The 24,250-nt window shown below is 40.1% G+C and overlaps 1 protein-coding gene and 1 non-coding gene across 14 annotated transcripts in view; both read left to right on the top strand.

Annotated features, from left to right (window-relative positions):
* The window catches only part of LOC105468962 (oxysterol binding protein like 6), a 207,579-nt gene extending 184,115 nt beyond the window's left edge, over window positions 1-23,464 (top strand). For all 13 annotated transcript variants that reach the window (XM_011719442.3, XM_011719447.3, XM_011719448.3 and 10 more), the window contains 11 exons: window positions 620-757; window positions 9,528-9,615; window positions 10,118-10,371; window positions 11,136-11,273; window positions 12,528-12,591; window positions 14,497-14,575; window positions 16,466-16,610; window positions 18,527-18,671; window positions 20,169-20,295; window positions 22,161-22,283; window positions 23,293-23,464. In XM_011719442.3, coding sequence (XP_011717744.1) covers window positions 620-757; window positions 9,528-9,615; window positions 10,118-10,371; window positions 11,136-11,273; window positions 12,528-12,591; window positions 14,497-14,575; window positions 16,466-16,610; window positions 18,527-18,671; window positions 20,169-20,295; window positions 22,161-22,283; window positions 23,293-23,401 — 1,410 coding nt within the window. In that variant the 3' untranslated portion in view covers window positions 23,402-23,464. The remainder of the gene's footprint in view (window positions 1-619; window positions 758-9,527; window positions 9,616-10,117; window positions 10,372-11,135; window positions 11,274-12,527; window positions 12,592-14,496; window positions 14,576-16,465; window positions 16,611-18,526; window positions 18,672-20,168; window positions 20,296-22,160; window positions 22,284-23,292) is intronic.
* Window positions 13,821-13,927, top strand: LOC112424494 (U6 spliceosomal RNA). The gene has a single exon (XR_003015241.2). It is a non-coding gene; the product is annotated as a U6 spliceosomal RNA (small nuclear RNA).
* Window positions 23,465-24,250: the final 786 nt, after the last annotated feature.

A 24,250-nucleotide genomic window follows, 5' to 3' on the forward strand; every position in this document is an offset into this window, starting at 1 on the left:
TCTCAGTTGGAATCTTCTTTTCAACCTGAAATGTGCACTAGAAAAAAAATATATATCTTACATTTTTAATTGAAACTTGAATAGCTTCCTTGAAAACTATAACTTATTGAATAAAAGTATAATTTGAAATAAGGTTCAATATTCCAGTCATGTGTTTTATTGGTTAAAATTCATGATCAAATTGCAAAGTGACATATATAGTCTGTCTCAAAAATTAGTTTTATGGATTTTCTTAGCATGTCTCTAGTAGTTTCTACAAATATTTCTTCATGTTTAATGTACTGTTAGAATATGACAGAGCTAAGAATAAGAGAATGAAGTTGTCTCTACAGTCAATCAGGGTATTCATAGCAGCTTAACCTGACTCAGTATCAATCAACCAAAGATTTAAAATCAAGGCACAGTACCAACACCTTTCAACTATTCCTTTTGGGGTCTTTAGACACATTGGAAGGAAACGTATACAGTGGTCATTACTGAATTGCAAGTGAAAATTACTTGTGGCCGCCACTTTTTAACATACAGTATTAAAGAGTATAAATCTGGCTAATTTAATTAAAGGAATAGCTATTCTAACAGGGGGAAAAGCAATTACACTGTATGCTTCTGTCTTCCGCAGGCTGGTGAGCAAATCCATGTCAGTCTCCCCCTATCACAGCAAGTAGCCAATGAGAGCCGCCTCTCCATGTCAGAGTCTGTTTCTGAGTTCTTTGATGCCCAAGAGGTGCTCATCTCTGCAAGTTCATCAGAGAATGAGGTATGTATGCCTTCTTGACTTGTTGGCCTCAACATCTTGTGACTGAGTTTGAGTTAAAGAAAATAAAACTGTGGAACTTTTTGGTGATTATTTTCATTTTTTTCTTTTTTGTTTACATCATAGTAAGATGCCCAAATTGTAGCAAAGCTAAAAGCACACAAACTCTATCAGTTACCAATTACTGAGTGCTTAACGTTTCTGAGCATCAAGAATTTAAATTTGATGAATTAAGGGAAAGAATCAACATTTATTGGAGTGTCTTCTATGATTCATATTTCAGGGTAACAAAAGGGTTTATGACAGATCTCTTTATAGAAGGAGACTAGCTAATAAATATAGAAAGAATGAGAGAATTAGGAAAGCACCATTCACACACATACACCGACACATACATACTAGATATTTTCCCTAGGGACATGAATTTAAGATTAGAAGGATACTATGTAGCACGTAGCTAGTTGGGTAATTATGGTTTTTGGAGGTTAACCACTGACTATCATAAAAGCTGTACTGGATTGCTCTTCATGCTTATGATTCTTGCCAAGGTCTTGGAAACAGGGAACCTTTTCCTTGGTCAGGTTGCAGAAATTAGTTCTTTTACTACAGTGTAGTCAACTTTTTTTGGCATGAGGAAAGCAGCCAAAACTCTTTTCCACACAGCTGATTAGGAATTTTGTCATTTGGGATTGCAAATCTGTACTGCATTTTTACAAAAAAGAAATGAAATCATTGCTAAACATTATTTCCATATGCATAGAAAACAGATTGGAAGGAAACATCCTGACAATTAGTAGTAGTTGTTTTTGGATGTTTGAAATTATGAGTGATTTTAGAAACAAAGACAAAGTGGAAAAGAGAAAGCAATAATGAATACATATCATTTTTATAATGGGAGAAAAGTAAAATAGAATTCTTGTATCAAATACTGAATTTGTCAGCATACCAAGGCATGCACCTGCCTCTCAGATCCCAAGGCATGCATTAACAGGTCCACAGAGACTTCCATTCGCAGGCTGGAATGCTAATTTAATGATCTGTGATGGTAACTGATACATACTTTCAGATGGACAGAATAATCATCCTTGCTAATTAGTGCGTCTTTTCCTGTAGGCAAATCTGCATGGCAAGCGTAATTCTAGTCAGAGATTGCCTGGTGAGCAAGGGACATGAGTAAACTTAAGGCTAGGGGGCCAGAATGTTAGAGCTCCACACTCACCCTCCATCATAGGGATACTCTGCCACAAGGACTTGGTATTTGTGTCTGCCTGCCTGCACCCCCAGGGACCACCATGCTGTCGATAATGCTACCAAAATTTCCCTTTCTGACTCTGCCTCCTGAGCTCCCATTGCTGACCCATCCTTCATCATTTTGTTGTTGTTGTGTTTGTTTGTTTGTTTTTGTTTTTCTTTTTGTTTTGAGATGGAGTTTTGCTTTTGTTGCCCAGGCTAGAGAGCAGTGGTGCGATCTTGGCTCACCGCAACCTCTGCCTCCCAGGTTCAAGTGATTCTCCTGCCTCAGCCTCCCAGGTAGCGGGGATTACAGGCATGTGCCACCATGCCCTGCTAATTTTGTTTTTTTAGTAGAGATGGGGTTTCTCCATGTTGATCAGGCTGGTCTCAAATTCCCGACCTCAGGTGATCTCCCCACCTCAGCCTCCCAAAGTGTGGGATTACAGGCGTGAGCCGCTGTGCCCGACCCCTTCATCCTTCTTTAGTCAGGTTACAGTCAGACTTGACCGTGCATTATCTGAGTTCTGACCTATCATCTGATGACTTCATAGCTTACCTCTCTGAGAGCTATTTCTGAGTCCCTGGGGCACACCTAGCTGGGTCCCCAGGTACTGCTTGCCCTGAACACTGGGTATACAGAAATGAAGAGGATGTGAAGCAGGTTATTGCATGAGTCCAAGCAAGATGGTGGTGCCACCCTGGGACAGGTGAGGGGTGGGGGAGTGAATGTGGTGGCAGAGAGCAGGATAAGAAGGTGGAGGACGGGGTCACAGGGAGATGAGACATTCACTGTGAGGCATCATGAGTTTATCAGACTTCTCAGTGGAGTTACCTGTCAGGCATTTGAATATTTAAGTCTAAAGCTCAAGGACAGAACCATCCGAGAGTCAGTCAGCTACCTGTTAGGCATTGACACCTGGTGCTCACAGAACCTCTAATTCAGCATGTCCCAAAAGATTTCATCAACAAGCCCCACCACTCCCCCAGGAGAGAAACCTCAGCCTGCCCATTCCTCTCATGTCACCTATCTAAGTGCCCCTCTACCCAACTGTTCACACCAAATGCCTGAAGATTTTCCTTTACTCTTCTTTCCCTTTACTGCCACCCACCTTAATTCACTTGGGTTCTGTAGCTTCCATCATCTAAATACTCTCAGATCTGTACATCTTCCTGCAGCTTCACTGCCACTGCTCCAATTCAGTTCCCATCTGCTCCCCACCTAGATCACCCATCAGTCTCATAACTTCCAGTCTCCCATCTTGCTGCCTCCCATTCATTTTCCACTGGGCAACCTGAGTAATATTCCTAAAAGGCAAGTCTGATCATGTCTCTATTCCCCAGTGTTCCTAGGATAACATTCTAAACTCCTTATCTATTAAAACAAAGACCCTTATAATCTGATGCCTGCTCTCAGCTCCAGCCTCATGCCACCTCTCTTCTAGAGCCTTCCAACAGCCAAAGGAATGATTTCTGGAGTTGACTATTTGCTAAAGATACCTTGTGTCCCTTGCTGTAGCAATGAGAGTGACCGTCTCTTACAACTCACACTGGAAAGAACTGAACTGTACGCCCATTCCTTGTGCCCTGTACCTCACAGGTTTTCATAAAATTACTGTTTTTACTTGCAACTTCTCCCTTTATCATAATACTTGGCCTTAAGTATTTAAAGGGGGTAAGCCAGGAGATAAACCCAAGTGACAGACATTATGATGTTCTCAGAGTTGCTTTTCCCCTTCAGCTAAGGCTTGGTTTCTGGGACAACCTCATCTGCCCACGTCTCTAAGTTCCCTTATGTATAAGGCAGTTCTCACATTGCCATAAGGAAATACATGGACTGGGTAATTTATAAAGAAAAGAGGTTTAATTGGCTCACAGTTCCACAGGCTGTACAGGAAGCATGATGCTGGCATCTGCTTGGCTTCTGGGGAGGCTTCAGGAAACTTACAACCATGGTAGAAGGCCCAGGGGAAGCCGGCCCTCACATGGCCAGAGCAGGAGCAAGAGAGCAAGGTGGGAGTTGCTACACACTTTTATACTACCAGATCACATAAGAACTCTCTCACGATCGGGAGGACAGGACCAAAGGGGATGGTGCTAAACCATTCCAGAGAAAACCATTCCCGTGATCCAGTCACCTCCCACCAGACCCCACCTCCAACAATGGGGATTAGATTTCAGTGTGAAACTTGGATGGGGACACACATCCAAACTGTATCACCTTGTGATGAGGTCCCCTCAGAAGGCTCCTTGTGCCTTCACACTCATAGTCTTGGCAACCCACCCAGTGAGTTGACTATACATGTGGGAATCCTAGCAGCAGCTGCAGGTTAGGCTCAAGCTGTGTATCCTGCACTGCAGCTGCCAAAGGAAATTGGGCCTCTGCACTTGCCGTCTACCCTGGCCCAAGCACTTCCCCCAGAGATAGACAACTTCAGTTCCTTCACTCTCTTTAGTCCCTTACTCAAAGGTCACCTCCAGGGAAGCCTATGCTGGCTGTACTATCTACAATTTAGAGTTGCCATTTCCTCCTTTCCTCTGACCTTTTGGGGTTTCTCTGTTTATTTTTGAGACAATCTCTCATTCTGTCACCCAGGCTGGAGTGCAGTGGTGTAATCTTGGCTCACTGCAACCTCCACCTCCCGGGTTTAAGCAATTCTCCCACCTCAGCCTCCCAAGTAGCTGGGATTACAAGCGTGCACCACCATGCCTGGCTAATTTTTGTGTTTTTAGTAGAAACGAGGTTTCACCATGTTGGCCAGGTTAGTCTCAAACACCTGACCTCAAGTGATTCGCCTGCCTCGGCCTCCCAAAGTGCTGGGATTACAGGCGTGAGCCACTGCGCCTGGCCTCCTCTGACCTTTTGTGTCCCTCTTTCCTCATTTTTTTTTCCTTCATGCTTATCACTATCTTAAATATATATATATATATATATATATATATTTTTTTTTTTTTTTTCCTGTATTTCATTTGTTGTGTGTCTGCCCCACTAGAACATAAATGTCATGAAGGCAGAGATTTAACCACTGGGTCTCCTGCACTAAAACAGTTCTGGTGAGCCCAGAGCAGGTACTCAATAAATATCTGCTAACTGAGCAAAGGAAGAAATGCTTATAATGATTATTCTGAGAAACATCTGGGCATTAGCTGTCTTACATTAACATTTTCCATGGCTGAGGGAAAAATCCTCTTTATATGTTATTTACCAATGCACTTTACTGAATGAATTCTCTGCTCTTTTAAAAAATGGCCTTCTTGCTTCCACAATAATCTATTTGCCTTTGCTTTTAAACTTGTTTCTGCAATGCTACATGCCTGGTCACGTTTAAGAAAAAAATATATTTTCTGAACTCTTTTGAATCCCTAAGTTTGTAAAGAGAAATATTTGGTTCCAGGACTTCTTAACCATGGGGCAGAGGATAAACTGTTTTATTCTAATAGTGCAGAGCCTTAGCTCTTTGTACAGGGTGGCATGAATGGACCACAGCAAGAGAGCCCAGCCTTAGTTACTACACACACATGACATGTATACATCTTACTCAAGGCCCACTATTATTGTAGAATTCTTTTACACCAATGATTTCAGATCATTTCTATGATATATTAGTTTGGGAGAGATTAGAAATTGAAGAGGAAGGCCAGGCATGGTGGCTCATGTCTGTAATCCCAACACCTTGGGAGGCCAAGGTGGGATGATTGAGTCAGGAGTTTGAGACCAGCCCGGGCAATACAGGGAGCCCTCACCTCTACAGAAAAAAATCGAATAATAACCTGGGCATGGTGGTGCATGCCTGTGGTCCCAGCTCCTTCAGGAGGCTGAGGTGGGAGAATCCCTTGAGCCCAGGAGGTAAAGGCTGTGTTGAGCTATGATTGTACCATTGTACTCCATTGTGACAGAAAGAGATCCTGTATCAAAAAAAAAGGAAAGAAGGAAGGAAGGAGAGAAAGAGAGAGAGAAAAGAAAAGGGAGGGAGGAAGAGAAAGGAAAGGGAAAAGGAAAGGAAAGGAAGGAAGGAAAGAAAGAGGGAGGGAGGAAAAAGAGAAAGGAGGGGGAGAGAGAGAGAGAAAGAGAGAAAGAAAGAAAAAGAAAGAAAGAAAGAAAGAAAGAAAGAAAGAAAGAAAGAAAGAAAGAAAGAAAGAAAGAAAGAAAGAAAAGAGAAAGGAAGGAAGAAAGAGAAAGAGAAAGGAAGAGAGAGAGAGGGAGGGAGGGAAAGAAAGGAGGAAGGGAAAGAGAAAGAAAGGAAGAGAGAGAGGGAGAAAGGGAAAGAAAGGAGAGAGGGAAAGAAAGAAAAAGAAAGAGGAAAGAAAGGAAATTGAAGAAGCATAGACTTTATAGCTATTTGTAGGATAAACATGAGTGTTTTCTTAAAAACAATAAACATGCCTGCAATGTGAATTTGATTTAGGTAGACATTTGTCTCCTCGAACATAATTGAGCATGATTAGATTTTTTTCAGTGAAATCACACAGAGGAGTTTGATTTACTTTTTTTTTGTTTTCAAGCATAAGAAGTTGGCTTTTCGTGAGCCTGATGGTTTAACCTTCAACTCTACTGCAGTCAGTAGGAACTGCGGGAACCTGTTGCAGTAGGAAACTATGAATCAGAAAAAGATTTTATTCTCAATTTGTCATCTTTATGGGCTTACTCTGTGTTCAAAAACAAAATTACCATTACTCGTCCATGCATGCAATCATTCTGTCCATCACTGTTATCCCTAAATATATGAATTCTTCTCAACCCTAATTTTTAAAACATTAGCAGTAAATCCAGAAACCTTAAAGACAAAGACCAATTGTTTTTATTATGTACAAATTCAAAATTTTTACATGGCAAAAAAAATTGGCATAAACAAAGTTTAAAAATGCAAGTTAAGAAAAATGAAATCTATATGTCAAACTGAAAAATGTGTGAAATATAAGATAATTAGTTCACAAAGGATGAAATTCAAACTTTAAAGCAATGTTTTGGCCAGGTGCAATGGCTCATACCTGTAATACCAGCACTTTGAGAGGCTGCAGTGGGAGGATTGCTTGAAGCTAGGAGTTCAAGCCTGGGTAACATAGCAAGACCCTTCATCTCTAAAAAAAAAATATTTTTTAATTGGCCAGGCATGGGAGTGTGTGCATGTAGTCCCAGCTACTTGGGAGGCTGAGGTAGGAGGATCCCTTGAGCCCAGGAGTTATGAGCCCAGGTTGCAGTGAGCTGTGATGGTACCACTGCACTTCAGCCTGGGCAGCAGAGTAAGAGTCTGTCTCAAAAAAAAAAAAAAAAAAAAAAAGTGATCTTTTATGTATACCAGGTAAGTACTAAAAAAAGATGGATAGTGTAAAGTGTTTAAGGGGGTGTGGAAAGACGGATGATATTCCCATATATTGCTGATGAGAACAAACTAATCCAGTCTTTCAGGAGAACAGTTTGGCTACATGGAACTAAAGCCTCAAAGTGACCCATCTGATCTAGAAATAAATTTTAATGTAATCACCAGGCAGATTTACAAAAATATATTTGCAAGCATGTTCATCCAGGTATTGTCTATAATAATAAAATGTTAGAAACCACCTACATTCTGGTTAAATTCCTTGTTATAATCATATAATGAATTATGTTGCCTTTCCAAATAAAGTAGCTGTAGCTACTATAATGAAAACGTATTCAGAATGCTATAAAGCAATATGTAAGCTGTTCTCCTTTTTCAGTATATAAAGATAGATGTGTCAATATGTTTGTACAGGCATTTTGAAATTGGAGAATACTACTCACCAAAATGTTACGTGGTTTCCTATAGGTGATGGGCTGATAGGTAATTTTCATACTCATCTGTTTACTCGTCCCTATTTTCTAACTTTTTACAATAAGAATGTTTTATATTCAGAAAAAAATATAGAATTGTTTCCATTTTGAAGGAAGTATCAGCAGCTTTCTTGCCTGCAGGAAAGTCATTAGTTTTCCCATTCCTCTGATGGTTCTGTCTTACCCTCTCTTTCCTGATCTGCTCTGTTTCTAAGTCCCTTTAGTATGTACGTTCTTCCTTAATTTCATTTTTCTGCTAATTTGTGTTTCATTTTAGTTTCACATTTTTCTTATGCAGGAGGTGGCTTCACTATTCGTCTCTCCCCATTGTCACAGAGGCCATCTGAATCTAAGCTGAATTTCCTTTTTTTGAGACAGAGTCTTGCTCTGTTGCCCAGGCTGGAGTACAATGGTGTGACCTCAGCTCACTGCAACCTCTGCCTCCCGGGTTCACACCATTCTCCTGCCTCAGCCTCCTGAGTAGCTGGGACTACAGGCGCCTGCCACCACACCCGGCTAATTTTTTGTATTTATAGTAGAGACGGGGTTTCACTATGTTAGCCAGGATAGTCTCGATCTCCTCACCTTGTGATCTGCCTGCCTCGGCCTCCCAAAGAGCTGGGATTACAGGCGTGAGCCACCACACCCAGCCGACTAAGCTGTATTTCTTACCCGGATCTATGCAGCATCCTAGTATCTGGCCTCCCTAGGGAAAGCTGCCAAATATCTTCCTGAAAACCAAATCTGATTCCAACATCCCATGCATTTTTGTTGGTTTTCCTCTTAGGATTGCATATGAACCCTTTTTGTTGGCATGAAAAGCCCTTCACTGTTGGGCCCTCTTGTTTTCTCTACCCTCTGCCACAGCCACTCTCAACATCCTTTGCATTCCTGGGATAAATGTTGCTCTCATGAGCCTTACCTTTGCACAATCTCACTTCTTCGTGTGCTTCTGTCCCTCCTAACAACTGGGCAACTCCTATTCATTCTCTAACACCCAGTTTAAATATTGCCCCCTGGGCAGCCTCTCCTGAGTCCTCTAAGGTAGAGTCATAGGGCCTTCTCTTAGGTATTAGGTTGGTGCAAAAGAAAGTAATGGCAAAAACTGCAAGTAGTCTCGCACCAACCTGAAACATTCTTAGTGTATTATGCTAAAATATTTCTGGTTCTTTACTGGTCTCCCCCGCCCTCCTGCCCCTACTAAGACAAGGAGTTAAAGACCAGGCTCCCATAGGCCGGGCGCGGTGGCTAACGCCTGTAATCCCAGCGCTTTGGGAGGCCGAGGCGGGCGGATCACAAGGTCAGGAGATCGAGACCACGGTGAAACCCCGTCTCTACTAAAAATACAAAAAATTAGCCGGGCGCGGTTGTGGGCGCCTGTAGTCCCAGCTACTCGGGAGGCTGAGGCAGGAGAATGGCGTGAACCCGGGAGGCGGAGCTTGCAGTGAGCCGAGATCGCGCCACTGCACTCCAGCCTGGGCGACAGAGCGAGACTCCGTCTCAAAAAAAAAAAAAAAAAAAAAAAAAAAAAAAAAAAAAAAAAAAAAAAAAAAAGACCAGGCTCCCTTTTAGTGATCCTATATCCTAGTTCATGAAGACCCTCAAGTGTTCATTGCACATATGCCAAATACTTTTCCTCTAGGACCTCTGCTTCTCACTGGAACAATGTTTTGTTATTTTTAATCACTGGATTATATGAGCTTGCAAGACTGAACAAGAATTCTGATCCTTGTATGTTCTTCCCTCCCTTAGGCTTCAGATGATGAGTCTTACATCAGTGATGTGAGTGATAATATATCTGAAGACAACACCAGTGTTGCAGACAATATTTCTCGGCAAAGTATGCATCATTTGAGCTTCCAGGTTGTTCTATCTACATGCCAAATTGCAACACTGAAGACTTAATGAACAGGCATCCCCCCGACCCCCCCCCCCCACTAATTGTTCTTTTGGCAGCTGATTTGTTCAATGCATTCTATTTTGTATAATCTCTTGAGGTAAATGGTTGAAAAATCTGTTAGGTAAATGGTTAAGAGAAAAGGTTTTTCCTCTTTCTCACACCAACAGCTTGAGTCCCTCTTATTAAATATATTTAATTTTTTAAAACTTAGCCTGTCTTGAATGATATTTGAGTATATTTAATGCCTTATTTATAAAACTATACACTTGTTTTCTGCATTTATTAGCAACCTTGCATTGAAAGAATTCCATTTACTTTTGAAAGGATATAATGAAGACTCTCGAAATGTCTCAAAATCAGATTTATTTGAAAGTTACTTCCCTTCTTGATTTTGTGAAATCAGAACAGCAAAGTGTTGTTCATGTGACTCTCCCTCTTCCAGTCCTGAATGGGGAGCTTACAGGAGGGGCCTTCCGAAATGGGCGTCGAACATGCCTGCCAGCTCCTTGTCCTGACACCAGTAACATTAACCTGTGGAATATCTTGAGGAACAACATTGGTAAAGACCTGTCTAAAGTCTCCATGCCTGTGGAGCTAAACGAGCCACTCAACACCCTGCAGCACCTCTGCGAGGAAATGGAATACAGCGAGCTCCTGGACAAGGCTTCGGAAACTGACGATCCATATGAGCGCATGGTAATAAATAACTAACAGCAGCGCCCCTCAAGGATTTGCCAGTCCTAGACCTGGGCTAAACCAGAATTCATTATGATGATATATTTGGCATTTGCATAATATTCTCACTGCATAGTAAAAGAGGAATTGACCTGTTTGCATAAATCAGGCGAGGCCAAAACCTCCCAGATACCAACACAGGAAGACACACTTTTTGTGCCTTATCCTTGGTCTAGAGTGTTTCTAAAGTTAAGGTGTAAAGGTCTTATACTCCTTAGAGGTTGCAGGCACACCTTGCCTCACTTTATCAGTTTTTCCTGAATGTCAAGATAGCCCATCTGTTCAGGAACTTAGGTCTGAGAAAATAACTTCTGTTTATACTTCACCCTTTACCCCATATGGCTGCGGGAAACGTGCTGTCCCCTCTGAAAAGCACCCACAACCACACAATCCTCGTGCGCATGAGGCTAAGATCATGCCCGTGGCAGAACCGATAAACTGGGTTCCAGAACCTTTGAACTCTGTGATACTCATGACGTTGGATGGAAGGGTGAAGAATGCTTCACCTCAGTGGCCTGCTGGTTTCCGTGCAAGTAGTTTTACCTAATTTTACTTATTTTTTTCCCCACGAGTTGGTAAAAATTCTGTGCAGACAATAGAAAATGCAACTGTCATCAAATCAACACCCATCCACATGGGTTGTGTAAAATCTAGAGGGAAAAGGAACAAACAGACCTAGCAGTCATCTCTCCTATATTATTTCCTTTTCTTCAATGTTTTAACAGGTTCTCGTTGCTGCATTTGCAGTTTCAGGATACTGCTCCACCTATTTCAGAGCAGGAAGTAAGCCATTCAACCCAGTCCTTGGGGAGACCTATGAATGCATTAGAGAAGACAAGGGATTCCGCTTTTTCTCAGAACAGGTAAGCGGCCCTGGACTCATATAGGTAAGAGGGCAGTTTGGTAGTGAAAGCAGCCTTTTGATAACAATCTGTTGGGATGGGTGATGATACCAGTTGTGAATCCAAAGTATCTGAGACAGGTCTCAACCAATTTAGAAAGTTTCTTTTGCCAAGGTTAAGGACACACCTGTGACGCAGCCTCAGGGGGTCCTGATGAAATGTGTCCAAGGTGTTCTGGACACAGGTTGGGTTTAAACATTTGAGGGAGATATGCAACATCAATCAATATATGTAAGATGTACATCGATTCTGTCCAGAAAGGTGGGACAACTTGGAAATGGAGACTTCCAGGTCATAGGTAGATAAGAAAGGTTGCATTCTTTTGGGTCTCTGATCAGCCTTTCACTGAATACACAATTTACATGTGAGAGGGTGGTAGAGAGAGAGTCACTTATGGGTCAGTCTGGCTCAGTGAATCTGCATTTTTACACAGACAGTAGGGCAGAGGAAGTAATCAGATACGCATTTGTCTCAGGTGAGCAGAAGGATGACTGAGTTCTGTCAATCTTTTGTCCCGTACCTGTGAAGATAAGCTATCAACGTACATTGCCAGGGTGAAATTCAACAGAACTGTTTTAGGGTAAAGATCCTGAGGCCCACAAAGAATTTCCTTTGGGCAAATTGTGAGAGAGAGGGGCAGCCTTTTTTCAAAAAAAAGAAAAAAAATCTTTGTAGCTATCTTTTTTAGGAATAACATGGGAAGCAGGTGGTCCTGAGATTTATTTTCTTTTCACACGTTAAGAAAACTAACATAAGAACAGAAAACTAAACACTTCATGTTCTCACTCATAAGTGGGAGTTGAACAATGAGAACACATGGACACAGGGAGGGGAACATGACACAGTGGGGCCTGTCGGGGGGTGGTGAGCAAGGGGAGGGACAGCATTAGGAGAAATACCTAATGTAGGTGACGGGTTGATGGGTGCAGCAAACCACTGTGGCATGTGTATACCTATGTAACAAAACTGCACGTTGTGCACATGTAACCCAGAATTTAAAGTATAATAAAAGAAAGGAAGGAAGGAAGGAAGGAAACTCACTTCACTTATGGGCATCATATCTCCCTCTAAATTGTGTAAGTTCTCAGTGTTTTTTAAAGCATGAAGTCTTACAGATTTACTTATACATTTTGAGAATAATTCGGTAAGAGAAATGGATGATCATGTGGAAGTTTTAACACTGATATTGCCTTCTTTTTTGTTTTTAATTACCAGGTTAGCCATCATCCACCCATTTCTGCCTGTCACTGTGAATCAAAGAATTTTGTGTTTTGGCAAGGTTTGTATTTCAATTATAATTTAAAATCAAATGTATGAGCCTATGAAAAAATGTCTGGCTTCCAAAGGGACATTGTATTCAGTTTAGATTTCTACCTTTGGAACTCAGCGAATGTTGGTAATTGGTGCAGAGGTCAGTTTGAGAAATCAAAATTCCTGGTTTCAACATGAAACAGTTTCAGCTAGGAGGTAAGACTGCTTATCTTGGAAGCAATGCCATATGGAAGAGCAGAGCTCCATGCGGACTGTGCTGGTGCAGAGCCACGACCTTATCTCATGTGCCTCATTGTCTGCATCTGTAACATGGAGGTTCCATCTGCTGCCTTCTTGGTTTTTGGGGGTGTGCAAAGACATTTTAATTCTGAAGGAAGACTCTATGACACATCATCAATGGTCATAATCGAAAGAGATATGCAAACATTACAGTAATTCCTGGCCTTTAACTCACTGGGGCTTAAGAGTTTGGATTGAAGTCTCTACTCATTAGTTAAGTCAGAATGTTACAAGCTTGCCTAATACAAAAAAGTTTCTAAACTCCTTTACAAAGAAAAGAATATGTACTTAAATGTGAACATTAAGTGTAAATAGTTCCTTCATGTTTAGAAGGGTGCTTCATTACTCACAGAATGACTTTTCTCATGAGCATTTTCTTAACCTGAAAACACATAAAAATGATAGAACACTATAACTGTACTCTATTGCAAAAATAAATCATAAATTTATTTTTATGATTTATTGCAAAAATAAATATTTTATTTATTTTATGATTTTATTTATTATTTTAAAATAATAAAATATTTTATTAATAAATATTTATTAATATCATTAATAAATAATATTAATATGATATGATGATTTAATATATTAATATAATATGATATGATATCAATTAATATTTATTTATATTATGAATAAATAATAAAATATCATTTATTTCTTTATTTTATGATTTATTTTTGCAATACATATAAATATTTGATCATTTCTTGGTCATCACCAAGAATCAGGCATTTTGTGGAGATGGCACGAAATTCCCTTAGTTCATCAAAACGGAACCAGGTGGTTATCACAAATGCACAAATAAATCCAAGTTTCCACACGTAAAACATAAAGCCATCATGTGAGGTAAAGTGCTGGGCCCTGGCCTACATCTTAACAACCAGTATAAACACATTCCTTAAGTTAATCCCACTCTCTCATAAATCTTATTTTGTAAATTTTATTTTATCTGTGCTCGCTTCGGCAGCACATATACTAAAATTGGAACAATACAGAGAAGATTAGCATGGCCCCTGCGCAAGGATGACACGCAAATTCGTGAAGCGTTCCATATTTAAAAAAAAAAAAAAAAAATTTATTTTATCTGTATTTAGAGATTTTTTTTAACTGTAATCCCAAATTATATGTCTTTGATATGGAAGGAAATATATATATAAATTAATTTTATTGCTAAACTGCAATTACTTTTAGTATACATCTTATGCTCGATATATTTGTTAACTATTTTTGCCACTTAGTTAAAACTTATAACAACATTTATTGCTGTCTGGACATTAAAGCACAGTAGAGTCTATGTTTGTATGTGTAATGTGAATATACACCCACACACACACCACACACATTGTTCCAGGCTTCTTCCAGCTCTGTTAGTTGAAAACAAATAAAGAGCATATATTACAGAGAAACATAGATAGTGGGTTTTGTTTGTTTGTTTGTTTGTTTTTTGGTGCACAGTTAATATTTTCACCTTGGACCATTTTCAGGCACTTATCATACTAAATCAACAATATAGAATCAGTTGTCATTCCAAAGGTTTTTTGTAAAGTGTAATACAAAAGTTAATTTTTACAGAAGAAGTGATTAGATATGGGGTATGTCTTTCTTGTCCTCTGCCTATGTCATTTAGATATCAGATGGAAAAACAAGTTCTGGGGGAAGTCGATGGAAATCCTGCCTGTGGGAACACTGAATGTCACGCTTCCAAAGTAGGTGACTCACACCTCCCTTTTGGCCTCTTGTCTGCTTTTCTAAATCATAAATGGGTATTTTAAACTCTAGAAGATGGTAAGGGTTTATTTCTCCATATACCCAAGGCTTCTGTTACCTTTGCCAAAGTTTTGAGAATAGACTCCCACAGAAACAAATGAGAACTTAAGCATATGTAGCAAAGCTTCCTGTCTATTTCTTCACATCCTCCATTCTTCAGTCAATACCACCAGGTACCTCCCATGACCCAGTCGTCATGCTAGTTTGATTTTATATAAAAGGTTCTCCTGTTTAGCCATTCTTTGCTATACAATTCGGTTTCACTTTTGAGTTCATCTTAGATCCAGGGAATATTTTATCAAAGAAGAGTGATGAAATTCTTTTATGGTTGTGTTCTAGGGATACCGCCTCTAAATATTTTGAAATTAATTGGAATTTTTATTGAGGCCAAGGGCTTGTTTCTTCGGTTTTATCTATTTGAATGACAGAATTTCCAGATGAATTGGATATGGAAGAAGGTGAAGAGAGGGAGATATTCCTAGGACCACAAAATAAACTTTGAATATTTGAACGTGTAGGCCGGGCACGGTGGCTCACGCCTGTAATCCCAGCACTTTGGGAGGTTGAGTGGGCGGATCACGAGGTCAGGAGATCAAGACCGTCCTGGCTAACATGGTGAAACCCCATCTCTACTAAATATACAAAAAATTAGATGGGTGTGGTGGCATGCGCCTGTAATCCCAGCTACTCTGGAGGCTGAGGCAGGAGAATTGTTTGAACCTGGGAGGCAGAGGTTGCAGTGAGCTGAGATTGTGCCACTGCACTCTAGCCTGGGCGACAGAGCAAGACTCCATCTCAAAAAAAAAAAAAAAAAAAGAAATAAGGAAGAGAGTTTTCCTAGGTATGTATGGTGTCTACATCATACCAATTCATAAACTTTGCAGAAACTTAGAAGCATCTTTTCTATGTTGATGTGACATTTCATTTGAAAATATATGTAATGTACAAACTTAAATGTGATTTGAAACTATTATCATTTCATTCCTTAGCAGAAATTCTGTAACCTTGCTCCGCAGAATTTGTATTAGATTTGTGCCATCTTAGTATGCTCCTCAGTCTTTTCCCGAATAATTATTCACATCTGAGGTCTTAAACCTGGAGTACGAAATAGTGTTCCCAGAGTGATCTTTCTTCAGCGCACACTCTATGGTGCCTACCTCCTACCTGGAATCCAGCGGTGGCCCATTGCCTGCAGGGTAAATCCAGACTCCTTGGTAGGTCCGTGCAGGCCTTCCCGGCTCTGCCTCATCACACCTTTCCTTCCTTGTGTCCTGCCACCCGCATTCACCTGGAGCACAGCATTCACAGGCTTGGATGCCTTGTGCTCTTCTGACCTTTGTGGCTTTGTGGATGCTTTCCCCAGCCCATAGTGCCCTCCTACCTTCCCCAGCCCATGGTGCCCTCCTACCAGCCATCCGTGCTTACACCAAACCCAGCCTCTTCTAAGGTATCTTCCTTGACACTCATCCCACGTTCCAGGCAGATTGAAGGACTAAAAACTCTTCCTTCTGTGTTCTAATGATGTGCACATTTTCAGTATTTGTTTGCATATCCATCTACCCTCCCATACTTTTGTCCCCAGAAAAGCAGGAAACAGGCTCTGTTCCACTTTGTTGCTTTAGCACCTGGCCCATAGAAAGTATTTAAATATTCCTTAAGTGAATTAACCACATCGTAAATACTTATGACCACAGAGGGAATTTCAAGACAAAAATGAGAGGAAAATCAGGGAAAAGAAAGCTTTGGCCAAAGAATATCCTCATTAGTAGAAACAGTTATATGTATTTGTGACCTTCGTTGTTTTTCATCAATGTTACATTCTTCACTAGGTACGGAGATTACTATGTGTGGAATAAAGTCACCACTTGCATACACAACATCCTCAGTGGAAGAAGATGGATAGAACATTATGGAGAAGTAACCATCAGAAATACCAAAAGCAGTGTTTGCATTTGCAAACTCACATTTGTCAAGGTAAATACTATCATACAACAGTAAAGGAAAATGAGTATAAAATGCTTCTTAAAGAAGAAATAATCACCTTAAATAGCAGCAAGTGAATTTGTCCTGTATCATTGGTCCTTACGGACGTTTTAGATAAGAGAGCAGAACCAACTGATAGAGTTTTTCAAGGCATGCAAGTTTCTGAACATATGGAGGTCAAAAAAGGCACCATCTAAAACAGAAAAAAACACATTTCTTTTTAAAGAATTTTCTTTTGAAGTAGCCAGTCAGTTGTTCACTAAATAAAATTCCGGAAAACACTTCTTGACTATAAATCTTCTAGTTTATATTTCTGTTTCTCTTCCTGCTTGATTATGTGTTCAAGTGATCTGATTTTCGGGAACTCATTATAATGTTGTCATTTTCTGCAGACACTTGATGTAGTCATGTAGATGATCACCACCAGTCACTACATGCTTATCTAACCCTGCTGCTGTTATAATTCAAATAAGTTCAACCAGAAACATTAGGCTTGTTAACAAGAAAATTTTGGAATAGAAATGCCCAAAAAGCGCCATTTTCCCTCAGTTTCTCTGGTCTGAAGTGGAACATTCAGTATCACTGCCATGTTTGTTTGGATGTGCTACTGAATTCAACATGGTACAGAAACCCCACCCAGCTACCTTACCTGTTCAATTCATGATCCCATTCTAATATGGTAGACAGGTAACATAATGGAGTCTTAAGACTCTAATATTTTCTTTTCTCAGTTAAATCCTTTTAAGCCATATTGGAAGGTTATGTTTATTTCAATTGAATACCTTTATTTTAGCCCAAAATGTTGGTCATTACCTTTTTTCTTAGAGACTCATAAGGTACCTAGAACTGAAGAGCCAAGATCCCTATGTGCTGTGGCTTGGTGATGTAAATATGTACATTTGGCTTTGTAGGCTATGAGAAGCTGCAGTGCAGTCCCGTCTCTAACACTTGCAGAGCCTGTATAATTAACTAAAATATGTAAATCAAGCCTGTACACTATCAAATAGAATATGCTCTATTTCTTTGCCTTGACAAATACACTTTTTATAACAAAGCCTGTGAGGCCAGGTTGGACCCTTCAGAACGCTGTACTGTAACCCTGGCGATGTAGGACAGCCAGTCCTGGCCCACGGCCTTCCCTGCTTTCTTCCCACCTCTGGCTCTGTTTTCACTGCAAGGGGCCTCATACACACATATATAGGCAGTCCAGCCCACACATCTAAGCTCTGTTCACACCCCCACAAACAGCCACCCTTGGCCACCCCTCAGACCTAAATGTGCACACGCTGGTGGGTGGTCTGCCCTTGGGTGCATGAATCCAAGGAAAAGGGCCTTGCCAGCTGTGGAATAAGCTTGGAGCTACTTGGACAAGGAATTCTAGGGTCCTGTATACTTGGGGCCTGATCTGGAAGGGGGATCATGGGGTCCAAGTAGGCAAACTGCCATAGACTTCTTATCCCTTGGGAAGGAGTATGACTGGAAGGGCCACATGAGGATCCTCCTGATAAAATTTGGCCATTTATAGATTCTATGAAAATTATTTCACAAACAATTTCTGCCGCATGGCCAATTGAAATTTATTAAAATCCATGAGCAAGAGGAAAATTCAAAACAAGAGGGAAAAAAATTGCTAGCCTAGAAATTAATATTGGGTTCTTAGGATAGAAACTGAGCCTTCTCTGTGATATGCTACCATGTTATGCATGGAATAGAGACCATCCCTTTCTGGAAAGTTAAGCTAACTCTTAGAAAGCCAGCCCTCCATATAAAACATTTTGAGATTTCTGTATTTCTGAAAATGGTTTGAATAAGGGACTTCAAGGCTAAGAAATTTTTCTATATGGAAAATATAGGGAATTGTGTTATTAAAGCCATCAAATGTCACAATTGGGGTTTGGTTTTTCCAGGTGAATTATTGGAATTCTAACATGAATGAAATACAGGGGGTGGTGATAGATCAGGAGGGGAAGGTGGTGCACCGGCTGTTTGGAAAGTGGCATGAAGGACTCTACTGTGGTGTGGCCCCCTCTGCAAAGTGCATTTGGAGACCAGGTGAGAGTGGCCTGAGTGTTCTGCCAACAGGAGCATGCCATGGACAACAGACGGGAAGGGAATATCTGGTCATTCTATGCAACTCATATTATGTCTCCTTTAAGAGTGAGATTAAAAATGCAGATGCTTATGGCAATTATAGTTACATTCATACTTAAAATATAAGTTATACATAAGCCCCAATATTTGATATTTCATAATAAAAAATATAGGCCAAATCTCTGACATTCAGTCAGAGATTGGGCTTCATGAAAAATTGCTCAAAGTGTAACGCCTACATTTGAAAAGCTAGGTATATTTATTAAAGACTTTAGATAATCGAAGTATACAAACTTAAATTCTTACTCATGTTATTTATTCTCTGCTTTAATAAAACAAAGACTACATTTATAATCCACAAATTCAACAACTCACCAGAATAAGTGATCTTTTCACTTGAGCCTCAAGAGGTGGCAGTATGTTGACATTTGATAAAAGGCATCAAAAGAGTTCTGATAACACATTAGCATATAACTGAATATCAAGTATAAATGGAACAAGTACCCACATGACAGTTATTGTCACTGGAATTTTGTTAGTTAATCCCTAACTAAAATTAGTTGTTAGTTTCCTAAGAGTCATCAATGAGTATTTAAATTTCCTGCTAGTAGAGTGGCTAGTTTATTCATTCCTCAACTGTTTATTGAGTGCTGGCTGTGTGTCAGGCTTTATTCCAGGAGCTTGGGATACATCAATGAGCAAGACACACAAAGATCCTGCCTTCAAGTTCGGTTAAAAAGTGGCAAAAAAAATTAATTTAGATCTTCATATTTTTATTTTCTAAAAGGAAGCAAACAAGTGTTTCTGGTGAACTCTTAATGTTCGGAGTTAATTGCCATAATATTTAGTTAACCAATTGAATATTCAAGAGAAATATGGAGTAGTTTAGCTAATGAAGACTACTGTATGTGCAGTTTTGTTTGAAAGACAGGATTGTATTAAATATACGAATCCGTCAATTCTGATCATCAACACAAAGTTTCCTACCTAGGAATGTCACCAGTTTAATTCACTTGAAAAAATTTATAATCTTGCCGGGCGCGGTGGCTCAAGCCTGTAATCCCAGCACTTTGGGAGGCCGAGGCGGGTGGATCACGAGGTCAGGAGATCGAGACCATCCTGGCTAACATGGTGAAACCCCGTCTCTACTAAAAATACAAAAAACTAGCCGGGCGTGGTGGCGGGCGCCTGTAGTCCCAGCTACTCGGAGGCTGAGGCGGGAGAATGGCGTGAACCCGGGAGGCGGAGCTTGCAGTGAGCCGAGATCGCGCCACTGCACTCCAGCCTGGGCGACACAGCAAGACTCCGTCTCAAAAAAAAAAAAAAAAAAAAATTTATAATCTTGTGTTTATGACTACAAATTTGGTGTTAGTGTGGGGTATTAAGCACTGGGGTAAGTCAGCTTCTTCCGTTCCATAAACCTTTCCCTCTCACAGTGGTTCATTGGCCTCTTTCCAGGTTCCATGCCAACCAACTATGAGCTGTATTATGGCTTCACAAGGTTTGCTATTGAGCTCAATGAGTTAGATCCAGTACTAAAAGATCTCCTTCCACCAACAGACGCCCGGTTCCGGCCAGATCAAAGGTGAGGATGGCAGTGGTATTTAACATGCAGACTATGGCTGGGTGCAGTGGCTCACGCCTATAATCCCAGCACTTTTAGAAGGCTGAGGAGGGAAGATCACTTGAGGTCAGGAATTCAAGACCAGCCTGGGCAATGTAGTGAGACCCTATATTTAAAAAAAAAAAAATTAAAAATTAGCTGGGTGTGGTGGTACATGCCTAAAGTCCCAGCTACTAGGGAGTCTGAGGTGGGAGGATCGCTTGAGCCTGGGATATTGAGGCCACAGTGAGCCATGACTGTACCATTGTACTGCAGCCAGGGCAACAGAGAGACCCTGGCCAAAAAAAAAAAAAAAAAAGCAGACTATTATGGCATGGGGCTTTAGAGGTCATTGTGACTTATTTTTACTACCATCATGTATTTGTATTCAATCCTTTCTTCATTCCCTTATTCAATATTTGAGTTTTCTATGCTAGGAAAAGCAGTATTCATAGAATGATCATAACAGATTATCTCAGCACATAGTTCCCCACAGAAGGTAAGATAACAGAGATGCTTTTTTAACAGAAAGTTTCTCCCTCCTCCTGAAATTTACCAAAGGTCTGCAAATTTGTGAACTCTTTCTTAAATATATAATCAATCCTCACCCAGTGTTTTTGACCTTTTTACTTCTATAATTCTCTAACATGGAGTATCTTTTAAACTGAAGAATAATAGGATAAGTTACAGGGGCACCCAGAAATGCTTTGAGTGCAAGTCTGCAATTTGCCCAATGTGGTTTTGATCCCACAGAGTATGAGATATACTCAAAATACAGTACCTTTAATACCTTCTGATTCTTAGTTTTTTATTCTTATGTAGTTCTGAACTCATGATGTTCATTCCTATGGAATTCATTTTACTTTTCCCAAAAATTCTATATGCCATACAAATTCCACTCAAGATCAATTTTCTGTTTCCCATGTATTTGTGGCTTTATCTGCCATCTGCCAAAATGCTCTCAGTTTTGAATGTTCTACTATTTAATTCTCTTATATTTTCCCCTCTCTCTAGAACATGCTGTCTCACTATTTAACATTCAAATTTATTAATAAACTTCCTGTACAATGTATACCATATTATATTCCTGTTCTTTGCTTTCATTTTGAAATGTAAGCGTTTGTAAGTCACCATTCAGTCTGCTTTTTCCTCCTCAATTCTATTTCAGTATTCCTTTTCTGAATTTCATTTACAATTCATTTCCCATTCTGTGGCCTTTTATAATTTTCCCCATTACCTTTTCTTGTCTCATCAGTTTTACACTCTCCAGTAAAACAGGAAAGCTCCTTCTTTCTCTGCCTGTTCTCCAAATAGATGGAGAATAGCCAGTTACCATCCTCCATTCTATGGCCTTTTAGCAAAAGCTTTCTGATAATATAGAAAAGGAACATGGCTGTGACTTCATGCTCTTCTCCCCCTGGACTCTGCAGTCGTCCTGAAAATCTCAAGTTATAGAACCCTAGACAGCATAAAAAAGTCTTCAAGGCCAAACCACCCACCTTTCACTGATATTGCTGATTATAATAATTCAGTTCATGTATGCAGAAAATATGTAAATCCCGGGAGGCAGAGGTTGTAGTCAGCTGAGATCACACCACTGCATTCCAGCCTGGCGACAGAGCAAGACTCCGTCTCAAAAAAAAAGAAAGAAAGAAAGAAAGAAAGAAAAGTATGTAAATTGATGGACAGAGGAAATGTGGCCTGGGGCAAAGGCGAGGAGACATCGCCAGAGTGTTACTGTGCAGTAATTTATGTTCATAACAATTAGAAAACAATTTTGTGCAAATGAGGTTTTTTCCCCCAGAAGAGAGGATAATGTGTTAAAATATCAACTGCTTTCTGCTTAGATTTTTGGAAGAAGGAAATTTAGAAGCTGCAGCATCAGAGAAGCAAAGAGTAGAGGAACTCCAGAGATCTCGGAGACGATATATGGAAGAAAACAATCTTGAACATATACCAAAATTTTTTAAGTAAGTCGGTTAGCTCCCATAGCAAGTTCATGTTTTGCAAATGGTTGCCACAGGCAATGAGAAACTCCAGTTAAATGAAAATAAAATGGGTAAATGGATTTTGGTATCTTTGCTTTTGGCAGTGAAAATATTGAATCGATTCTGCACTTATGAGAAGTTAGTAACTATAAAAAGAAATTTTTTCTACAGCTCTTCTCTTTTCATGGGCAGCAGAAAAGAGTGAGCTTCCCACCCAGAAGGCTCTTTGTCCTTCAGCCGCACTCTTGAGAATGGTGGAAACTGATTCCTACTCCCTTAGCCAGAGACTGAACCAGACCCCACTGCCCACAAAATCATCCTGGCTTTATTAGGATTTGATTTTATTTCTATCACACAAAGCTTGTGTGTGTTTAGATTTGGTCTCGCTGTGGTATGATAGTAGGTGATTATTACAGGATTATTTGCAGGATTATATATACATCACACAGATTAATCTGAGGTTTCCAAATCCATCTGTTGCCCTCCAGAGCCAGGACAAAAAGTTCAGGGTAACCTTATCTCCTTTAGACTTGTCCTCTTATGACTGCCCTGGGGTAGAAACGCAGCCTTGCCCTTCAGATTTCTAAAGTGTGCTCCTTGGACATGGGCCTGGCAGGGGCTCTTAGAGCTACTGATATTGCATACTTTTAGTGAAGGAGAAATCATTCTTGTGGGTCCAGGGCCTGAAGTTACAGTATTTGTATATGCTTTGTTGGGGGCTATTTACTTTCTACCCCTGCCAGGAGGTAATTTGTTCCTGCCCTCAGTTCCTCTCCCCCTGGCCCTACCTACTTCCATTTCACACATTTAACAACAAAAATGACTTCACTTCTGGTCAAAAAGAGTCACATCATCAGTAGTGAGCAGATAAGACACTAAGTGGCTTACAAAACACTGCTTGTATGTTCATGTCTAATCTACAGGAGAGGGTCCAGTTATAAGGTTACCTTGATGTGATTTGTGACTAATGTTGATGTTTATATTTTCACAGAAAAGTTATTGATGCCAATCAAAGAGAAGCCTGGGTTTCTAACGACACCTACTGGGAGCTTCGAAAGGACCCTGGGTTTAGCAAAGTAGACAGCCCTGTTCTTTGGTAGACTGGGAATGTAGAGCTAGCCAACATATCACATTCTGAATGAATAAATAACTATGCACAATTATGTTTCTTATAGCTATGTGTGGTTTCTGGGTCCACTGAAAACCTACCATTTGCTTTTCTATTCATCTTTATAATGGACTTTCAGAAGTGCATTAGACAAAGCCCCTAACCACTTTCGGATCCTTTCTGTTTTGCTGCAACCATATTCCTTTAAAAAAAAAAAAAAAAAAAAAAAAAAATCCACACCATCCTTGGAGAGCAGAATAAAAGGAGCAGAATATAAAATCCAAAGTCTGACGAGTTTGTAAAGAAAAACAAATGGTAACTGGTGCTTAAAGCTGATCGAGAAAGTTAACAACAACATAGAAACCACAGGATTGTTCCACTGTCTGGAAGCACCATCCCCTATCGCAGGACTCCTGGGCCACAAGCAGTCAGTCAGTGCAGGCTTCAAGTGTGTGTGTTTGATGTGGCGTGATTGTGCTGGCCTTGTTGAAAAAGATGTGATGCTTCTCAGAACCTGTTCCATCTGTATGCCATTGTTCATGCCTTAAGAAATGCAAAGATGTACAATAAATCATTTTTTAAATGTGTGCTCATAGGTTTATGTGAAGAACAGACTTTTTTGAATCATGGCATGATTCACTTTCTCAATCAGAACAATTATGAGACTAACTTAAATGGGTTTTTTAAAAGTGAACAACACATGCTTTACTTTGATAAGTCAGTTACCATATCGTATGTCTGAAGGGAAAGAAGGAAAAGGTGTGCTAAGTAGATCTCTGTATTTACGTTGCTCGTTAATTTCCTGTCCTGCGTCCAGAAAATAAACCATCCCTCTTCCACC

This window comes from Macaca nemestrina, chromosome 11, assembly GCF_043159975.1.
Source record: "Macaca nemestrina isolate mMacNem1 chromosome 11, mMacNem.hap1, whole genome shotgun sequence".
NCBI lineage: Eukaryota > Metazoa > Chordata > Mammalia > Primates > Cercopithecidae > Macaca > Macaca nemestrina.